At 38.7% G+C, this 22,895-nt stretch overlaps 1 protein-coding gene across 1 annotated transcript in view; it reads right to left on the minus strand.

Moving 5' to 3' along the window:
• The window catches only part of znf385c (zinc finger protein 385C), a 121,724-nt gene that overhangs the window by 67,596 nt on the left and 31,233 nt on the right, over positions 1 to 22,895 (minus strand). The window contains exon 2 of the mRNA XM_072369359.1: positions 12,964 to 13,295. Coding sequence (XP_072225460.1) covers positions 12,964 to 13,291 — 328 coding nt within the window. The 5' untranslated portion in view covers positions 13,292 to 13,295. The remainder of the gene's footprint in view (positions 1 to 12,963; positions 13,296 to 22,895) is intronic.

Raw genomic sequence — 22,895 nt, forward strand, 5'->3', positions numbered from 1 at the left:
GCAAACAAGCTCCTGTATCTCTACTCACAGTTTTGAACCATTCCACCTGCAGATGTCGGCAGCAGCAATTCTTGTTAAACACAAATACAGGTAATATACAGCAGAACTGAATCAGTACATATGTTGTTGTTAGAAATGTGATAAAAACCAACAAGCCACCCAGTCTGTCACCAAAAAACACACAAACACAATTAAGACTCAACCTGCAGGATAAACTGGCAGTCTTTGTTTTTAAAAAGAGAGGATCCAGCTAGTGAGTGTAAAATGAAGGAGAAAATTCTCTGAGATGATTGGACAAATTAAACAGGAAGAAAAGGCAAAAGCACAGGAGTAACATGATTACTGTTAAAGCAGGGGCTCTGTGACTGACATTTCCTATAGCCAATAAAGCAGAGAAGTGACACACATATTCATTAAATAATCACAGCCTGCAGAGGAGTCATCCATGTGAGCAGAAATAACAATGACGTTGGCAATGATGCAGAGGAAGTGTTTTTCTCCCCTCTGCCTGACTTTCTGGTTTGCGTCCCAGTTTAACTAAATCCCATTAAAAAGGCTTTCATCTCACTGCACTTCATTACTGGCATAAATGTTGCGTCTCACCCCAGAGAGAGGCAGGGATTAGATGAGACGAGCTCATCTAAAATGTTATGCTCCTAAACCCTTGCGTTTAGTTTTTTTTTAACTAAGGACACTAATTTTAAATTCTCTCTATTGGATTATCCAAGTAGACCCTCCAGTGCAGAAGGTGTCCTGAAGGTCAGGCTTATTGTTTCAACTGTATTCTTGTGTGTTCCTTTGCCCTTGTTAAGCAGTGAGCAGCAAAGATTGCTCTGCGTTTCCTCCAAAAATATATTAGAGCAAAATCCGTGGAAAATTTCAAACAAATTTAGGGAAGAAACGGGAAGACAGAAAGAGCGGAAGAAATGCAGGGGAAAAAACAAGAAGGAGGGAGTCTGGCATTGTGTGTGTGTGATTGGATAAGATGGGTCAGAGGCTTTCACACGCATTTATGAATGCTTATTTTAAGCAGAACCCAAGCTGCGCTAATCTCTACTGCTCGGCTGAATGAGGGTGCTGATTAAAAGCTAATTATACGCTACAGATTTGGCCTCTGGTGAAGACTCTGTTGATTTGACACGGCTTGGACTCCATCCTGGGTGCATGCCTGTGGGCTTTAACTCTAGATAGCCATGCATTTGTGTCTACAAATCAGAGGGGAATTAGATGTCAGAATGCATGATGGTTGCTGTGAGGTTTGTGTTTATAGTGAGTGAACATAACTCCCTCTCATAATATTCTATTGATGATATATATAGTTTTGGGTGACTTGCTTTATCATTTCAATTTTCTAGTAGTCAAGACTGAAACATTGCGGTTTTGACTGCACTTTGTTAGACATATAAAGTTTTGATTAAAATATGCAGCTGTCTTGATATGAGTTACATTCAAAGTGATTGTTTCATGACTTTAAATTTAAAATTTAAAAGCATCACAGTTTTTACTTGTGTTAAGGATCTGAAATCTAATTTCCTAATTTATCTATTGGATATTTAGCCGTTAGCAAAATAAACTTGCAGTGTCTGTTGTCTCCTTGATGGGGAAGATTATAACCAGAAATCATGGCAAAATTAAACTTTATTACTGCTCTGTAAATCTCTTCTGATGCAGTTTGTGTTTTTGAACCCTAAAGTCTTAACCTCTGCATGTTGAGGAATTTTGTTTATTCTTTTGCTTGTTTTCGGCCTATTCTTCACATGTCATTTTGAAAACTCTCTCAGTTTTAAATTACAGATATCTTATGCTGCTAATAATGCTGTTAATTTACCATCAGCCTCGTAAGGACCTGAAATTAAACCTAAACTCTTAAATTCTCCATTGATTTAGTATATGTGCAATTATCTACACCAGTAACTAAACCATACTCAGATATGAAAAGAAAACATTAGTATATGAGTGTATGTGCATCGTTTATTGTTCAGAATAACTGTTGATTGATTTTAATTACTGCAGCAGCATGTTTATACCAAATTTATTTGCATCAAACTCTAATTTTTCTCAAGTCACATCTCTGTCTTTTTCACTGTAAATAGCTCAATATTTGATTTAGTATACGCTGTTGGGTGACTGGCTTTGACTTGTAATCATCTCTGCATGAAGTTTCCTGGCTCTGTTTTTGTCCTCTTCTTTTCCTCTAACTGGCATTCTACTGTTTTATTACACAGACAGGAGGGGGTTAATATATTTTATAGATGCAGCAGCCAAGAGAAAATAGACTGAATCCTTCGCTGCCTGTTAGCATCTTGTCCTTGACATCATTACTCCTCCGGCATGTCAGTGTTCTTCTCCTGTGACCCTCCCACAGGAACTAAGCCATGTCCAACACCACAACAACACATGCAGAAAACAACATGTCTCACAGCCAATTGCCTATAGGGTATTTCTTTGGCTATTTATGTCTTAGGAAGTCACAAAGTCACTTCTTCTTCTTCTTCTTCTTGCAGAGACTCTTAGCAAGAATTTCAATAAAGAGGCACATAAAAACGTATTAGCTTTTGGTCAGATGCCTTTCTTTACGAGCCGGAAATTAAACACTGTCTCTGAGAAGGGTCAAAAAGTAATCTTTTAAGCATCATCGCTGATAAAAAAATAAAAAAATAAAAGAAATCACTGGGTGCCGACATCTTACATTATAACTGTCTCCAAGGCTGCAAGTCAAATAAACTACTTTTTAAGTTAAAAAAGCTTTTTTATTGCTGAAAGTTAGAAGAGCATTAGCCTGCAGCTGCTCTGGGAATCTTGTCAACAACAGAGAGGACAACTCTACATGTTCACCTTCATGTCAAGGACAAGATCACTCACAACTACATCACACCTGGTCACTGCCTGCATGTGTGTGTCAGCCTGTGTGGAGAAAAGGGAGTATGGGATCTGAAAACTGCTGTATGACTGGAGGCATCTTGACAACTCCACCCTTCCTTCTCCAACTATTATTTCTCTTCAGCTGCCTCCCGTTTTCACAACCCCCCCCCCAACTTCTCTTGCCTGTCTTTATTATTAGTGGCAGCTAAAGGCAGTGGACCGGAAAATTCCCATTGAGAAACAAACCCACATCTGCATATTACAGCCCTGTTTCACGTCTGCCTTGAGCGAATAAATTAATACATGAATAACAATGAAAATCATCCATGAGTTTCCTCCCTGCTCTCTAAATGGCATTGTGTGTGTGTTTGTGCCTTTGTGTGTGTTATTCAGAAAGATCTATCGTTGTCTTATTATTTGCATATAACCTAAAGAACTGGCACAAACACATTATTGTATAAACAATAATGTCCACAGAAATGTCCAATTTTCACAACAGTGTGCAGTTTCTTTTTTATTTTAAAAACTACTGATGTACTATTTTACTATACTGCTGTATACTGTGTACTACTGTACTATTTTTTTCTTATTGTTTCATTGTAACAAAAATGCTACAAAAGTTATTTAACAATAAGAATGAATTGTTTTCAAAGTTATTATTCCTGTCGACCTTTACAAACAGCATGGTGACTTGATATACAGGCAGCACCAACGTTGTTCAAACCTCAATGAATGGGGTTGAATAACTGCTACCAACTGTACATTATAAAAGATAGTTTATTCCACCTTATATGTGCTGCACTATATCTTATTTGACACTGAAAAGGCACAAATGTGGACACATAAATTTGTTTTTCTATGTGACAAACAAGGCACAAGGATGGGAGGTCATTATGAGTCTTAAGCAAACACCTACTGTCATCTACCCTGGTGAGGTGTCTGTTTCTGCCTTTATTAGTGCACCACACATCCTCCCACTCTCACTCTCATCCCATTCTACCCAGATTACATCTGTTTACCAATGCTTGTCTTCTTCAGTTACATGTACAACACAGCAATGGTCTCTTGAGGTTCACCGCGCTGCACAAATATGCGCCAATACCATCAAACTACTCTGCAGCTGATTCCACTCATTGGATGTGATAGAATGGCTCTCATGAGAGCAGCTCAAATTCCAAACAATGATACTGCAACATCCCAGCACTGGCAAACGAAGCATGCTGACCCTCTGCAGAAATGCTGCTGGTATCTTACAGTGCATGACTTGTGTTGGCAAGGTGTGAAGGATGGGAGGTACATGTGAACTTTGGGAAATGTGAGGCATAGCATACTTTCAGGGGTCATATATCACATATCTATTAGCAGACAGCTCTGTCTCACAGTGGAAATGACAGTGTTTGTCTGCATCTGCCTCTTGTCATCTCTCTCTCACACACACACCACCTACTTTCTCTTTTCAAGCCAGTGTCTAAGTGTCTTTCCTAATCTATAGCACTTCTCTCTATCTCAGTCTTGTTGATGTGATTCTTCCTCTCTTAGAGCCTCCATCCTCCTTGCCCCATCTCCCTCATCCAGTTCATCAGCCTCTATCTTCACTTTATTCCTGCCTACCTTTTCACCCTCTAACCATTCCTGCCCTTAGATACAGCTGGTAATAAGTCACTCTGCTGTAATTTAGCCCTTCCTAAGACCTGTAATGATGGGGATCAGAGGATGGCTGAGGTGGAGGTGAGATGAAAGGGGTTAAAGGGCTCTCCTATGCCCAAAAAGAAAGCCTTTCATGAGGCTTTTTTCAGTGAGTCATGGGGGGAAGAGGTGTCGAAATACTGAGAAAAAAAAAGCTTCAGAGAGAAAGCGAGGGGCTCATTAGGATAGGATGGCATAATATTGGAATTAGGTGACATATTAATTCTATTCTAATATATATACACTGCAATATCAAAAACAGAAAATAGAGGACTAACAAGAAGTTACAGGAATGACTTGAAAAGATCTTCTTGAAAACAATTCATCAAAGTGATTGGGGTGATTTTATTAGAGAGTCCAGCTGAATAGTATGAGCCATCCTCTCTTGAACTTCAGTTCTACACAGTTGGTTTCAGTACAGGAAAGATGTTGAGTGCTTCTCTTCTGACAACTCTTCAGGGGTGATTTTTGGAAGGGGAAAGCAGGTTTAATATTCCGGCTGACTGTCCATGAGACTACTGCATTCAGGAAATACTCCACTATCAATCCAGGTCAGATGTCTTGATATTTTTTTTATTTTGGACAACATTTCGATCAGGCTATGGACTTGTTATACAGAGTGTTGTAGTGCTTACTCTAATGATCAAATAAAATATGTCATGTTGCCTTGTGTTGTGGAATAAACTGGCCTTGCAAACCACCTTGTACTCGAAGAGACTCCAAGTCACACTCAGTTACGTGAAAAACTCAAGATTGTTGCTCCTTTCTGTATAGTTAATCTTAAAATTACTTAAAATAACTTTGTGTAACGTGCTCCATACAAATGTACTATTACAAGCCAAGCCTTCCTCTTTCACACCATGGCACACAACCTTGGATAATATGGTTGTTTCGGGCTAAAACAATCTTCAGTCTTACAACATTGTCCCACCTCCTCAGTGCACTTGGTGCAAACAGTAAAAGCAAGTTAGCAGGTTGGTGTTTGATGTGCACTGGGCTGACATATGATATCATCAACTGGATGTCCCACAGAAAAAGCTAAACTCACAGATTAGAATTGTGTAGAATGATCATCGTGTTAACAACTCAATAATATTTTGATCAGAAATCTACCATCACTTGTGTTAATGATGTTAAGTTTTTCAAATCGTGGTTGGAGTGAGTAAGGATATACTGGATAGAAAATTCTAGACCAATGTCAAACACACTAATTTGATTGATCGCTGATACAGATGTAATGTATTTTCCAATGAAGCCAGGGAAATAATGAAATAAGCTTTATAAAAATTCTAAAAAAATGAACAGTTTTAAAGCACAAATTCATTCATACAAATGTAGTAAAAACCTTTAATATAAACTTGCACTTAAAAAGATAACTTGTATAGAAGAAAAACTGTCTCATAAGACTTTTCAGTCACTCAAAATTTTAACAACTCAATAATATTTTAGTGCAGACACGACCTAACAAATCTTTCAGCAATATTAAATGTAAATAAATAAGTTTCAGGGCAAAGTCAAAGCGATGCAACCAGGACAAACCAGATAAAAACATCAGCTGAATCCTATTTGTCGATAGCCCAGTTGCAGTCAATAAGCTGAACATTGGATGATAATGATGTTAGGCCGATTTATCTGTGGATCCCTAAACGTGAAATTTCGTTAACGCGTTATTCATGAGGGCAGAATCATGTGAAAACAAGAATCATTGTGTCTTCATTACTTCATAACAGCTTTATGTCAAAAGGTGCCATGGGTCACCTTCCTCACCACTTCATGTAGAATGTCACGACATCACTACATACAGGACCTTTAAATGACTATGAATTTGAATTATTTCAAACATAGTTTTCTTGTCGGCAAGTTGTGTATCGATAAAGTAAAAAAGTTGTTGCACGTGTCTGAGGAGATTTACCTTATTTGACATTTCACATTTTGATTTGTGGCTCATGTAAATGATGTGCAGCACCTACATCAAGTTACTGTGAAGTGTTAACTATTTTTGCAGCAGATACACAATAAGTCTACTGATGTTAAACAGAATAGAGCAGCCAGAAAAAGCATTTTCAATGACATGCACACCCACACACCATTTGTTGGCCAAAAAAAAAGACTATTTTATTCAAACTCTATCGAACAAGACAATGGTGAGTTAGAAAGAGGGTCATGCTTATTGACCAAATTGATAAAATACCGTCGAAAGAGAATGATATTTTCTGACATTTAGCAAATCCTCACACAGTTCAGCTCATCTTGCTGATATGTCTGCAGCAGCTGTGGCAGTTTGGGTTTATGTATCAGACAGGCTAGATAAGGGCTGATAGTGAGAGTCGCTTGGCCTTCTCCACAGACACAACCCATCGACCTGCCAGAACCCGGATAAACACAGACATTGGATGATTTCTGAAAGATGTGCCCCTTTCTGTGGCCTTATAGGCACCACACCTCATGCTTCTTGCTCCACTGAGCCTGGCATGTTGGCCTCGTTTGCCTGTCGACCTTTTCTCAGAGTCTGAACTGCCGTCACAAAGGGGGCAGCACCCTGGGGCAAAGTGGAGAAGAGCATTAGAGAAGGACAGCAAGCAGGGGGATTGGAGGTGAAGAAATGGGAACAAAAGCACATGACTTCACAGTCACATCGCATGTCAGATTTACAAACCCACAAGAGGAAAAGACAGCACAGGGAAAAGGTGTTTTAAATAACCAATGTTCAATGATGTGAGAACATATCACGCAGATTTAAAAAAGGTCTGTGTAAACTCCTGCATTACCTCACCAATTACACATCCTCTTTTAAAGAAATTTAATTTTCTTTGCAACATCAGCCATTTACAAGATTCTTTTCTGTCACAGTCAATGGATGCACGTTTGCTCAATGACAAAGAGAGATAGAGGGAACTTGTTTTCCCTGTGGAACAGGAAAATCACACGAACAAATGCATTTATGCAGAAAATCCTTGCCTTTCATCTAATTCCTCATGCTTTACTGAAACAAAGCCAGAGCACTAGAATCAGACAGAGACCATGTTATACAGACCGACGATGAAGAGGAGGCTCACATTACATAAACATTCATTAGCACACACACACAGCAAAGATGTGCACATATCACAGGTGGGTGAGATTTGGAGGATTATCAAAGAAAACCCCCCAAAAACAAACAAGTCCTGTCACTCCTCTCCCTTTCTGACTCACAGAGAAAACATCCACAGGACACATTTATGCCTACTCACACAGCTAAGGAAGATCAACAAAACAGAAAACACAAACAACCACACATGGCCTACATGTAAAAGTGTGTCAGATAGTTAGATTTATGAATCCACACACGCTCCTGGGTCATATCAGGCTAGCCTACAGTACCCTCTCCTAATCCCTTTTCTCTTCCCCCTCCATCACTCCACACCCTCCATCATCATTTTCATTATCAGTGATTTACAGCCCCACAATACTCACCAGCATGTTACAGACAGAAAGTACAAGCTATCATGTGAATGTGCGTATTACAAGGCATTTTCACTGCAGATGTTGTTTTGATTGACTCTCTTTATATTTTAGTGCATGACCTTAGCCAATATTAATGACTAAACCAATAATAGGATAATAAAGGATTAAGGCCTGTCTCCCTCAAAACACTGGACTTATTGCAGCTCACTGATGTGCAAGAGAAAGTCTGAAGCCTCCCTACATCTCACTGAGAATTGAAACACTTGAAGAGAAGCAATGTAGACAAGGTCTGCCACTCATATGCGTCACATATCCATTAACCAACTAAGACAGACATAAGAAAATGTAGGAAAAGGAAGTGAACATCCAATAATAAACAGAGCTCACAACCAGAGATGGGCTACTGCTCAGTGGTACATTATTGAGATTAAGGGTACCTAATATTTCATAAATACTTAATTCAAGTTAAAGTCATAACCCCAGAATATATTATAATTATGGCATGATTGTCATAAATTTCCCTTGAAAATACAGGAAACTTGTCTAACTTTGATTCACTTGGAGTTGCTTCAAAATATTTCATAATAGCTGTGGCTGTAATATCATCATCCCATTTGAATCACTAATTCAGATACAGCAGCTAATTGGGAACATTTGTTTGGGTACCTTCTCTTCTATATATTACATTTACAACAGTTGAAATTCTTCATATTTTCAAAGCTCCACACCAAAGAGAGATATGATTACCCACAAGAGATTCTGCTTCTGAGCTTCCTGATACGCCTTGTTTGCAATTTAAGCTTTCTGTTTACTTGATGACATCACTGTAAAACACAGGAATACTCCTTCCTTAGTGGCTGAATTGGCATGCCTTGAACAAAAAATTAGCTGCTGCTATACAGTCTATTATTTTGAAATAGTTATATAGTATATCTATGTATATGTATATATATATATATATATATATATATATATATATATATATATACACTATATACATATATGTATATATCTCCTTTACATGAAAACATGTAAACTCTCAAAATAAAATGACCTCTTTAAAAGAAATGTTGACAACTTTACATCCCTTTCCCTTCTTTATAGTATAACCACTTTTAAAAGTGTTATGGTGAACATGCCTTGCTCATTGTTAATTTACACTGGCCATTGGTCCATTAGTTATATTGGTAATTTACATTGGTAGACTTTAACTTTGACAGGGGAAACTGAAAAATAAAATGCCTTTAACACCCATCTCTCTGTTTGCATGTTTAAATGTACTGCAGAGCCACATGTGACATAGATCAGGCTGAGGGCAGAACTTCATGCAAGATGTTCTAAGATGTTCTAAGATGTTCTAAGAGACCAGGGTAATGAGTTAAAGTAGCATCTGGTTACTCAAGTTAGATTGTGAGCAAGACTCTGACTTTGCAGCACAGGATCATCGAAACTTATGGTTTAATTGACAATATGGCCCAATATTCCCATTGCTTCTGTTAGAATTGTTTCTGTTATTGAGGACGACAAATTAGTCAAATGTACAATCAAATCAATTTCTGTAAAACATTTTTCCAATATAAGTTATTGTTTGGGATAGCTATCATTGAGAGGTTTAACACATGTCTAGACCGATTAGGTCTAATGTCAGGATTTCTTCTCTCCAATCAGATCTGTCAGCAAGCCTCTCAACATATTCCCTGTGATAAGAAAGTGAAATTTCTTAATTACTGACATATTCATCTCTGAGTATAACTGGCTGCTCCACATGTCCACTATCCATGCCTGAAGGAGGGTTAGCAAAGAAAGAGGAGCCTGGACCCACTGTCAGCTCAGTGAAGCAGCGAGGGAGGGAAACACACACAGACATGGAGAGAAGTCGCTATGAGTAACACGCAAACACACAGGCACACTCGAGCAAATTTAGATTATCTTATTTATTTTTTCAGTTTTTAAACCTGTAAACAAGCATACCAGCCCAGATGCTTTACTTTACATGTTGTATGAGGTCTGGCATAAACAGAGAAGCACTGAAGCGTGTATTTCTGTTTCCACAGCACAAGTTACAGACTCTGTAGCATTTAGAAATTCTAAAAATATCAGAAGCAGACAAGCAGGATGCCCACATACATACAGGGCCACATACACAACACAGGGGCTGTGGTGGAGTTGAGGATACAGCAGAGCTGGCTGCCTGGGGGAGTCAGCAGAAGGTGAGCAGAGATAAGGCTGCGTGATTGTGACTGCATGTCAAAGAGAATCTGCACAACACAACAGTGCGGCATGCCCTGCGCCTCACAAACACTACACAAAATGACACACTTTATATGTGCAAGGCTGCATTCCCTGCAGCAGTGCACCAAAACAGGAATTTTGGACTACAACTCATGGCCTAAGTCAAAGTTTTGGTTACATTTTACTGTAGAATGTATGAAGTTGACAAAGCTAACAAGCTTTAAGAAACAGTATAGATAAGATAATGTTTAGATAAGGGGAAAAGTTTTCACCTAAAAGTAAGACCTAAACATCAATTCTACAGCAAGCTTTTTATGTCTGAGTATGAAACATGTTCATGGGCTGATCTTTAAACCAATGAATAAATAAACAAATACATTTGGATGAAGTCTGTAGTTCAAAGTTTGCTTTTTCAGAACAACCTCTGAAACATTTACTGCCTCCACGTGTTGTAATTTACTATGTCTATTGTTAAATGAAGCACAGCTATAAGAGTGACTAGTCATTTTTGCCGTTTAACCCTAATCTGACCAACATGTTCAACATACAGGAACCACAAACTGGGGCCTGCAGGGATCTGAAGAGTAAAATCTGTATGAAACAGCCAATCAAAAGCAAAAATAACAATTTGCTCTCTTTTTTTTTATTTAGTTTGTTGATATAATAACATTTTTAATATTGTTATAAACATAAGTATGTAAACAAAGGATATGAATAAATAATATATGTGCTCCACCTGTTTGTGTTTCTTTTTAATAACTGTCACAGTGCTGATACTATGTGAAAGTTCAGATAACCATGAAATCAATAAATTGATTAATCTGTAAAGTGCATATGGTTCATCAGGTGCTTTTTACTGGGTTCCCCTAGGATGCTGACAGACTGGCATTTTCTAAAGCACAAATTAACATAAAACAAAAACAATGATATGAAGTAAAAATGAACGATTGATTAAATAATAAAAACTTGGAATTAAGAAAGTAAAGCTTCCATGTGTTAAGATAGAATTCTTTATGGAGAACAGATCAACAATACATCGTCTTAACAGATCCTTTAGGGGGATGTGATCACATAATCAGAGCCATCCTTTTGCTGAAGGAACATTTACACGAAGACGAACATTTAAATAACACAGTATTATCCAATAAAAAGGAGAAGGCAAGTATAAATCAAGTATTGAAACAAAGTTCTTCTTTCTGTTGAAAAGCAAACTAAAGTGTTGATAAAATTATTCTTAATTTCTATTTTGATATTTTGGCCCAACGGCCGCAGAGTTTCACCTTCTACACAAATGAACTTTTACTGTGTGTCATCTGCCTGCTACTTTTCCAGACTTCCTGTCCAACTGTAATAAAAGTAAATGGCAAGAATAATAAAATGATCAGGGAAAATAATTTAGGCTATAATAGCTGGAATAAAACTGTTGCATTGTTGCTGTGAATTTCATGCTGTTAGTCTACGTTTAAACAGCGCGATACTGATCACACAAACTAAAATCATTATCTTATATAATCTCCTCAAGTGAAATAGTTGCCCTAATGGATTTACAAGTACCGTTTCCTTTATCACCGCTCAGATATCAGTTGAAGAGCATTTCTGTGTCAAAATGTACTTAATGGTGTAATCTTTTTTTTTTCCAAAACCTTGCAGTTCATCAGGAGCCCTACACCTGCATGGTCAAAACCTTTGTTTGGGTTAAGTTGTTTGCTCGAGAATATCTCAGCTTCATATACAATCCCTCAGTAGTCTTTTGCAGCAGCTTTGTACCTTCATCAGCATAGAAATACATTTTCAGGGCTTGACATTAACCTCACAGATCTTCCACTGGTTATTCCACATCCTTTGACAAATGCAACATCCTGACGCTACAAAATGCCTCTTTCAGATAGCGATGGCTGAAATGCTGCCAAGCTGTCTTAATAAAGCAGACTGAAACACACAAATGCACAAACACACACACTGGCATCCAAACAAATTATCTACCGCACACATTTGACTGTTGTGTGTATATTACTTCAAGAGCAGAAACCAGCTGTGCTCAAGCACAGTCAGCATACTGTCCAAAGGAAAATGAGCAGGACCCCTTTGTTTTACAGGACAGACCAACCTGTCATCACACTAAAACTACATTTGTGCTTGATTTGTGTTCTTTGATTGTTGTAACATGCCCCTTTTTGTACAATTTAAATTAATTGTGAAAGTAGGATATTTTGTGAACGTCATTTTGATGAGACTGAGAATAAAACAGAGAAGAACGTGGTTGGGTCAAACTTGAGATAGGGACTCATTCCCCTGCAGCCGATTCCTAAACAAAGCTGTGATTACAATGAAAAACAAAATCCAACTTAAATCCAGCAGCTTCACCCGCAGGAAAACCACCATCAACACACAACCAGCACTTAATTAGCTTCTGACTTGCTGACTTTACTCAGCTCTGCTCCACTTGGATGTTTGTGTGTGTGTGTGTGTTTCCACAGCCCAAGGCTCTGTCTAAACATATTTCAGCAAATACATTCCAATTTGTTTAACTTCTGTTGAATACAAGTGGAGGGCATTGGCACAGAGAGTCTGGTAAAATGCACCGCAAACGGTGGGTAGAATTCTGTTTATGTGCATAAACCTATTGTGTGAGACAGCATTACAAAGTCCAGTGGCATAACACTGTATCTGGTGTTCTGCATTTATGTCTCATTTTTCAACAAAGAAGTGGTCAGCCAAGCGGCACTTGTGTTGGGTTACCTGTGTTGCATGGCATTTTGCCATTGCTGATCTGCTTGAGTCTCTTTTGATGGGATTTGCCATTGTAGTGGATCTGGGCCTGTGCAGCTGAGTTGAGTTGGATGTTGCAGACCTCACATAACGTGTAGGTCCGCTGCTTCCTCTCCCTTTTGGGTCTGTGGAGTGAAGAGTGTAGAGCGCCCCCCGGTGATTGGTCCTGTAGGGCCATACCGTCATCCTGAATGTTGCGGCAAGGCTCGGTGTCCATTTGCACAACTGGGCCTCCGTCAAACCCACACCTATCCAGCACAGCGTTTGGCAGAGGTGTTGAATTGAAAGGACGCTTCATACCTCTGACAGGAGAAGGGGACATAATGGAAAAGGACATAAATACAAAAATAAAGGACAATAAACTTTTCAAACCTTAAGCATGGTGTGATGAAACGCTCATCACACCATGCTCAAAATATACATATTTTTGGAAAAGGACACACGTCTGATGCTCCCTCCCAGTCTAAGGAAACCTTAAGTGATAATCCTGTGCATGGAGATATCTTTTTTCCAGTCTTGGTAGGCTAGCTCACCCAGCTCACCCTCTTAAAACCTGATAGCTACAAAGGACACATAGGCAAAAATACTCCTGATTCCTAAAGCTTTGTAGAGGACTTTGTGGAATCTGACCCCACTCATATCTCATGTAAGTCATGCTTGTCAGCACTCTCCAAACCCAGTGACACCTGCTCTGTTTGCATCAGTGAAAACATCGGGGCACTGAAAGGAAAGCCTGAGCATAATTTCATGCACACATTGGTAAATCTTAGTGTTGGTGATAGGATATAATGAGGCACCACGTGGGGGAGACAAAGTGCTGCAGCGCAGTTCTCTTTGAGGAACAGCACAGCCACTCTGCCAAGCTGTTTCACAAGTGATGACTCCATGCCTGCTTACTGTCTGTGAACCCCTGCAAGCCAAAAAGCTGCAGTGGGAGCTACGCAGCCTCTGTGGAAAATCTTGGCCAAGCAGTACCTGAATCAGCCAGGCAAACAACTGAAAGTGTAGAGATTATAAAAACAATTCTGACAGAGTCTACAAACAGTAAGGTTCATATCAGAACAGAGAATTGGTGGACAGAGTGCTGGATGAAATTTACAGGTAAATAGGACTTGACTAAAACACCTTTCCTGTTGGAATTATGTGCAAATACTTTACCTTTATAAACTTGTGAATACCCGGAGGGAGTGGGGAACAGGACAGTAAGATACTGGAGGATATAAAGTAAGCTCTTCCAAGGAAAGAGCTATCGTCAAAAAAATATTAGGCCCTTTAAGGATTGACAGAAAGACAGAGGAGCTGTTTGTTTCAAAAGCTGCTATTTCTCCATAAATAAGTGAAGAGGAAATGTCTACATGAGCTCTGTGAAGGATTAAGACATTACCACTGGAGAAAGTCCCCGAAATACACCCAGCTGTGCATTTCTGCTACAGGCTTTTTGCCTCTGCCTCGAGTTATTTGCGTAAAACCGCACACCGCTCACACAAACAATGAGAACAAAGTAAAGTAGAATATATGATGCACACATACCTACATGCATGAAAAAAAAAAAAAGACAACACACAAATGTGAGCGCACATACAGTGCACAGTGTTCAAAAACACATTAGAGCAAGCAGCCTCCATGAAAGCTGCTATTCACATTGCCAATCTGGGAGCACTCAAGAGGCTCCATCAGATGTTTTTTCAAAAGCTTTGAGTAATGATGCTCTCTGGCTCTGAATGAAAAAAAACAGAAAAAAAAACTCTGTAGTCCTTAACCAAGGCAACCTCTTCGCACTCCAGCCAAACAACTCAGCTAGCTCCCCAAATTAGCATGGTCGTGAAAACAAAACCCTAAATGAAGACCTGCAGAGTGTAAAATACAGACAGAGCATATTACATCCCTCTGCCCTCCATGACAACTGTCAACCCAGGGGCCAGTTCTTTATAGAAAATACAGCAATCCCAATTTTAGAATAGCAGGATTTAAGAGCATCTCAATGGTTGCTCATATTTTTGAGGATAAAAGACAGGTCAAATATTTGGCAGGAAAAAGACCTGGGCTTTTGATTTTATGATACTGTTAAGGTTCATACACAGCCATAAACATGACTGTTGCCATAGAGACCAGTCTAAAACAAATCCAACTCTCACTTTAAAGGGCTTGTTTTGGATTCCACAGTGATTTGTACTTTAATGCACTTTGCTGAAAAGAAAGCAAACCTTAGAGCATCATTGCATACGCATGTAGAATGATACAAAACAGAACGAATCTCAGTGTCACGGTTTATGTTTTAACATTCTTGTTTTCAGGTTATTTTTTATGTTTTCAGGTTTTCGTCATGTTTTTTCCCCTGCGACTTAGTTTCACTCTAGTCACCTGTTGTGAACATCATCACCAATCACCTCCCCACAGCATATAGTTTCCTGGTTCCCCTCACTCATCCGTCCACGCTCACTCCACGAAAGCTAAGTTTGGTTTTGCCTCATAGTTAACCATTGTCCTAGTCTTGTTTGTCATTTATTATAGTCTTGTTTTACGAATGTTTATATTTTAGATATCCGGCTCAGCCGTGTTTTTGCCTTGTGCCCGTTTGGAATAAACCTTTTGATTTTTGTGAAGTCTGCATCTGTGTCCTTCCTTCCATCACCATCATTCTTGACACTCAGAGACGAAAGTGATTTTGCTTGAGAAACCATCTGCATTTTTAATGTGAATCCTGGTTTTACATAACTGTGAGAAAACTAAAAATTAAATCCTGACTTTAATGGTAAGTGAAAATATTCATATTTCAGTCCAGGTTTTATGAAAGTGGAGTCAGACTCGGTTAAGTGGGAGCATTTCTCTTTTAAATTTTACATGGAAGTTATGAGTATAAGTTTTCTATTCAGTTCTGGTCGAACTTAATTTTAATTCTACAAAGATTTTGAGTTTTGTTCAAATACAATGATGTTCTCATAAGTTTTAATGATTGTGTACAACTTCTATAATAGAACAGGGTGGCGAGATGTTGTTAGATTTTGTTATCTAGAGACAACACTGCATCTTCAATGTTCCTTTCTTCACTGTTAAGACCGAGATACAAGAGAGCAAAGGGGGCAAGCCACTTTTATGAATGTTAGCTGTGAAGCCACCAACAGGATGGAGGCTCACCAGGACCAAAAGCTTTCTACAGCTTTCATCTGTGAGTATGTGTGAGCGTGTTTACACTATGACTTTAAAGTCTCTTTCAGCTCCAGGCAGAAGCTGTTTGAAACAAGGACCCACGCTGAGTCTACACACAGAGATCTGTAGGCTGAGACAGGACAGGAGATTGTCAGGGGGAAAGCCTGAGGAGGGAGGGAAAAGTTCTGCCATGCTATGTCCACTGTTGCACCACTGCACCCCCCCTCCCTTAGCACATGGGAACCATCAATCACTGCCGCAATCTTACTGAAAGACCAACGTACAACCAGCATAGCAGCTCTGCAATAAAAACTATTTATGATCTTACGTCTGTTGCTCACTGATCCTGAAATACTGTAGCACTTCCCCAGCTCTAACCACTGGCCCACCTTTGAGAGCACTCCCACCCATCCTCTGTGGCCACAGTTGGTATGGGGGCTTCATTTCGTCTTGGTTAGGACTGAAACTGGCCTCCAGATGGACTAATGCTAACTGTAGGCATGTTAGCAGCTCCTAAATCACACTGATGAGGAAGACAACAACAAGTGAAGCCCAATGGGAGATAGACATTTGTACACATGACAACAACCAGCACAAGCTTCCAGAAGACACAAATCAACCATATAACCAAACAGTTACAAGCACAATCGCAAACATGAGTTGCTCTCAGACTCTGTAAACAAAGATGTTCATGCAATTATGTTCAAACTGCAAACAAAACAGAAGCATCTAGACCTGACAAAACATATCATCCTGTGACCAGGACATACTTGATTAAACTGGAAGAAAAACATTATGTAAATTATGTCAATGAGCAAAATAGCAATCATGTCAAACATCCTGCACATCCTGGACACACTTTCTACAAAGAGATGGATTGATATACTGTATGTGCATTAGATAAAAGGAAAGCTGGAAGAAGGAACAGTCAGCTGGATGGAATGTCAATAGTCAGAATGCAATAAAGCAATCATGACAGAACTGTAAGCAATGTGACTGCAGCTGAGGGTAATCTCTTTCCCTGCCTGATACGTAAGGATGAAAATTTAGCTGACAGTAAACCAGAACTCAGGGCAGCTACTACATCAGGTCAGGGATGGCAGAGAAACAAACAGAGAGATTGGCGAGGGATGACCGGAGCCTCTTGTATAACAGGCATCGTCAAAGTACCATTACTGCCATCATGACTGCATTCTCATCACTGCAACTACAGAACAGACTGAAGTCTTTGAAACTCCATGTCTTTGTGTCCAGTGTGTCAGTGATGATTATGTACAGTCCAGGCTAAGGTCCTCTGATGAGTGTAATTATACAGGAATTGGTGCAGTGCTTATTACAAAAGAAGCTGCTGCTGTAGTGTGGCTTGTTCAGGAGTCAAAATAGTGTGTTTGCAGTCTTTATCACCCTGGGCCCGAGCTGGAGAGTAAATAAAGAGCAGTGGCATATAAATTGATGTGTTTTCTCTAATCTTTGTTTGCAGTACTACTTTGGCAGTGCACAGGGAGTGCATTTATTTTGTGTGTGTGTGTGTGTGTGTGAGTGAGAGAAGTGTTTGCTTTTGATTGCATGTACCATTGTGTCCACGAAAAAAACAGAAAGTTTCATCAGGGAGATTTACGCAGTGTCACACTGATACTATCACTGAGGCTGTGTCTCATTTGTGTGTGAAACTGAGTGTGTACTTCTTTACAGATAGGCGTGCACATTATTGTTGCAAGACGAGATACAAAAGAAGAATTTAGACCAAAAGGGAGGAGGAGATATCGGAGGGTGAATTCTAATTAAAGACATCGCTACTGAAGACAACCTTTTAAACAAGTAATCATAACTTTTTTTCTCTGCAAACTTAGTTTTATGTATGCAAATCACATAATTGGTGATGAAAGAGGCCTCACTCCATATATGGACATTGTTTCCTCTGACAAACCGATTTCATATCAATGTTTAATTTGGAAAGTACACAGTGGTTCAACATAAGTGGGTACAAATAAAATATAAATTAAAGAAGAAGAGACATAGAACAAGCTGAAATAAAATTGTAAGAAGACACTTTATACTGGTCATATATATGTTTTTCTACACGGTATTGCAGCCTTGTGTGTTGTGGGTTATTGGAAATGTTTAAGATAGTTCAAGATTAAAAAAACAAGATTTTCACCTGTGTGGCAATATTTGAATACTCTATTATTTATTCAATTTGTAACTTTAAGCAAATAAAAACAGGGCATTAATGATACAACAGCCTTGAATAAAGGTTCATAGATTATTATTATTAGATTATAGATAAGAGAATTATCTATAATTAAATGAAAATTTCTAGTTTAAATACTGTTACACAAAATACTTTCTAAGCTGCAGGTGGAATTACTGAATTACTGAGCTCTTAAACCCTTGAGAAATGGACAATCTCTCAACACAAACGGGCTAAGAAGCTTCATCTGACTCTCATCACTTTTACACACTATATGCAAATAAACAAAGAAAAAATATTCATTATATGGATTTCACATATGCTACACTCATAGTAGTTTATGTGATGGCTAGACTGTACATCATAGGAGAGATTCACAAACTTTTTATCTAATGAATCCACAGACTACCAGTTTACATCATCCATTGGTTTTGAAAGCTTCAAGTTCAGCATTTTGGCCATCACAATCTTGCTCTTTTAAATCAGATGTTACAAGTTAGAGGTGCATCTGAGTGACAGCTTCAGAAACTATGCCCACCTATAAGTAAGCCACTAATCTAAGACAAAATAACACCACTCTAAAAGCATATTCTTCTGTATTCATATTCTATGCCTATAAAAATGGGGCCATGAACATCACTCTGTATTTAAGAATACCTAAGCTGAAAATGGAGGAGTAGAGGTGGATGGGAGCATTTATTGCCATTCATTTGTCTAGTTTTTGTCTGCATTTTGTCAGGATTACACCAAAACTGCATACACATAAAAAACATGTGTTGAAGCATGGTAAAAAGAGCAACTTGTCTTTATAGCTAGTTAATGTGACAATCTAATTCTGTGAGATTTAGTTCAAGGTCAATTATCTGAATGTGAGCAGAGATACTTTATAATCTTTCCATGTAACTTTCTTTGGCAATGGCACTTGTTGATGTGCTTAAGACTTTTGCTTTATGGCATAAACACACATTTCATTTAAATCTTAACCACCCAAATGTAAACATCCTTTGGTTGTTCTACATTGCAGATGGAGTATTCTCTTATTGTGAAATTATCTGGGATATTGACCATTTCATTTAAATTTCTTTAAGACAGCAGCTGCACCATAAACGGATTGAAATTCTGTCAATAGTTTCTATGGTATCTTGTAATGACAATCCATGCAAAGTAGATTCAAGGGATAAGAGACACCGAGCCAAGAGCAGCTGTCAAGCTGCAATTGAGGTTTTAATTGGGTATGACACTCACTCTTTGGATCAAGTTAATATCTGTGGCTCTCACAGCAGTATGTTTACCAGGTAAAGATTAGCAATTAGGGGTTCAGTGTTTAGCTTTACTGTCAACTTTTTAAGTGTTGAACTAACCCATTCCTGGCTACAATATCTCATCTAGAACTGCTCTAGGTTTAAATCCCCTTTGCACAGAAACACAGAGTTAACCATAATTTTTCTTCATCACATTCTCCTTTGCATATTTTCAGAACAATACATTTCCATATCTCTTACATGCAGCCCCCAGGGAGCTGCAATTAATGTGGGCCGAATGCTCTAAAATAGACTGAAAGAAAGAAATGTGTGCCAGTGTGTGAGCAATCTCTGTGCATGGATGCTTGTAGTATTATTTCCAACAAAAAAAGAAACCGACTTTTCACAATTGCATGCTCTGTATGGATGGTGAATAGTAAGTAAACAAATGAGCCATTACATAAGAAGTGTAGATGTTTTGCAGTGCCCCCCTTTTTCGTTGTAAGCAATTATGTAGAGAACGGATACACTGAGAAACTGTGAGCATAATCATGAATCTTGTGTACTGAACAAAAGAAAAACACATTAGAAAGATGTACGGTGGGAAGGGGAATCTTGTGCTCTTCTTCCTTGAGCTGTATTTTCTCAAGTGCAGTTTAATCTTTACTTTGATCATTCAAATTCAGTACTTCAAAATAGTATTTCTGAAAGTAATCTGGAAAAAATGGTGTGTTTACTGGGATAAATATGACTATGTTTAACTTACTCAACAGAATTACTTTCATGGGTTAGGAAGAACATCTGCTCGTTAGTTAGTTATTGCACACACACACACTGTCGGAGTCAAAAACAGATGCAAACGATGTATTCACTGAATTCTGATTCAGATACATTTGTTTTATTTCTAGTACCATACATGTGTTAGTTTTATTTTATGCTTGTATACCTTTTACTGTCTTTTTCTTGTATGACATATTTCTCTTCCTGTGTTAGTGTCACGCACCCAGTCAGGCCTAGCAGGAAAATGTGATGCCAAACAAAAGGTCGTACAATTTTCATAAGGCAAACAACGAGTGCACTGAATAGAATGACTCCATCCAGTGTGGCCCTTCATATTTTCAAACCACACCAAACAGACCAGTTGAATTTTTGCACTATTCAAACATCTGTCTGCCTTGAGTGGGCTAAAGTTAGCCGACACAGGAAAACAGGCCCATTCGCCTTTTCACAATTCACCACAAGCCTAGCTGGGGAACTGCCCAATAGGAGTAACCACATACACTGGGAGAGGTTCCATATAACACAAGATATACTTAGACATGAACAAACCAAGCTTCTACCATAGTTACAATACACACTGCCGGTCAGCTGGCAGCACACACAGATGAGGAGACAGCCTTTATCCTCTTGGATGACAATTTGTCTAAAGACCTATTGATGGCGAGAGGTGTTTATTTTACAATCTCTACTGACCTTTCAAAGTTTTGGCAGCGTGTCTGCCCAGCAAACACCTAACAATCTTTCACAACTAAACAACACAGTCTAGTGACAGTTATGAGGTAGAGTAACAGGAATATTTGGAAGAAGTGCCATGAAAGGTGCTCCCAGACAGAAATAAATCTGACTAATTTATTAATAAGGGGTTAACTTGGTTCTTGAAGGATTTGTTGGCAGAGATTTGAAACAAAAATCTGGACATTTGAGAGCCATGCCAGAGGTGTTTGGCATATGCAGAGGTATTCCAATGACCACATTCAGAAATAGCATCAAGGACATTTGCCTCCGCTGGCTCGAACATGCATGGCTGAGAGAATTAATCATAAATATTAGCACTGACTAGAGTTGGCTTCTCATTCACTCTCTCTTATTGTAAATCACTCCAGTAAAAATGGCCAGTTTTCTTACAGAAAACCTTCACACTTTTCCTCTCATTTGGACAAAAAAAACACAAATATAAGGGTTAGTGTGATGGTGTAAATGGTGGTGTGTGTTCTGGATAAAAGGATACAGTCAGGGAGGGAGGACTATGGATGTAAATTTAGAATGTTTTCATTTGACATGACATCGAGTGAGAGACTAATTCTGAACCTAATAAGAAATGATAAATCAAAGATTTACCTGTTTGTCTCTCAAAACACAAGTGCCATTATTGACTAAGATTAACAGTAGAGCTCATGCTATACACTCTTGCCACAGAGGCCATGTAGAGGCAGTTCTTGCCTAGAGAGTATGACTGATGGAGATGAGAGGAAACAGATTGCCTTTAGGACAAACAACAAGAGGATGAAAGTCAGGCACATGTGCAGTTATTGCTGTTTTGCATCGTGTTTACACCAACCACTGAAGATCATCCAAAGAAGCTCACATTTCCGCACCCACATTCCTCCATCCACGTAAACATGTTATTCCACTAATATGTTACTCAGGGGGGGTGGCTGATTGTAAGTCCTTAAATAAAAAGTACACCACAGTGACTCAGCAGGCCTCTGTGTCCAGGAATAACGTCTGGTCTGTCTGGCTTAAAGTGAGAGAGACAATATTTGGAGGAGACATTCTCTCATACAGCTTCTTATAACCATACATAACTGAGGAATCCATGACGTTTTGATCTCACGATGGTTACATGCAAGTCACCAAAACAGATTCCGACTTCTCAGCTGGCTGAGAAAGGAAGAGACAGTGGCATGATATTAAAACAATCATGTTCGTCTTTTTCAGCAACACATCATCGTGTGTCAGTGCTCTGCTTTGAATCTGTCAGTGCAGGTTCAAATACTGTCAGTGTGAGGCTTCTGCGGGGCAAACTCTGGGGACACTCTTACCTTGAAATGTTATTACAGGTTGACTTTTGGACTTTTTGAGATGTAGTTCTGTGACACTTTACATCTCAATAAGCTTGCCAGAAAGCTCCAGAGAATTAACTTCTGGTTAGAAGACACTTATGCAGTATGCAGTCTAAGACTAAGGTAAATTGGTCAACAGAATAAAATCCTCGAACATTTGTTCGTGCAACAAAACATTCTCAGTTAATTAATTACATTTTTTATTTTTTAATGTTTGAATATGATAAGAAAGAGCAGAAATCAATATTGGATAAAGTGTAGGTCACAGTCTTTGTTTGATTTTCATCTTCACAATCAGGACTTAGTGCCAAAAATGAATAAAAATAAAGTCATAAAACATTCATTTTTTTACATGTTTTTTTTTTTTAACTGAAATGTTCTATAAGTCAGGCTCTGAATGATACATGAATAAACTCCTCTGTAAAGACCTTAAACAGGAATATAAACAGGAAAGGCCAGTGGTAAGGTGGTGCGCTGTGG

The sequence above is a fragment of the Leuresthes tenuis genome, unplaced genomic scaffold (genome assembly GCF_036924035.1).
Source record: "Leuresthes tenuis unplaced genomic scaffold, fLeuTen1.0.hap1 SCAF_17, whole genome shotgun sequence".
NCBI classification, from domain to species: domain Eukaryota; kingdom Metazoa; phylum Chordata; class Actinopteri; order Atheriniformes; family Atherinopsidae; genus Leuresthes; species Leuresthes tenuis.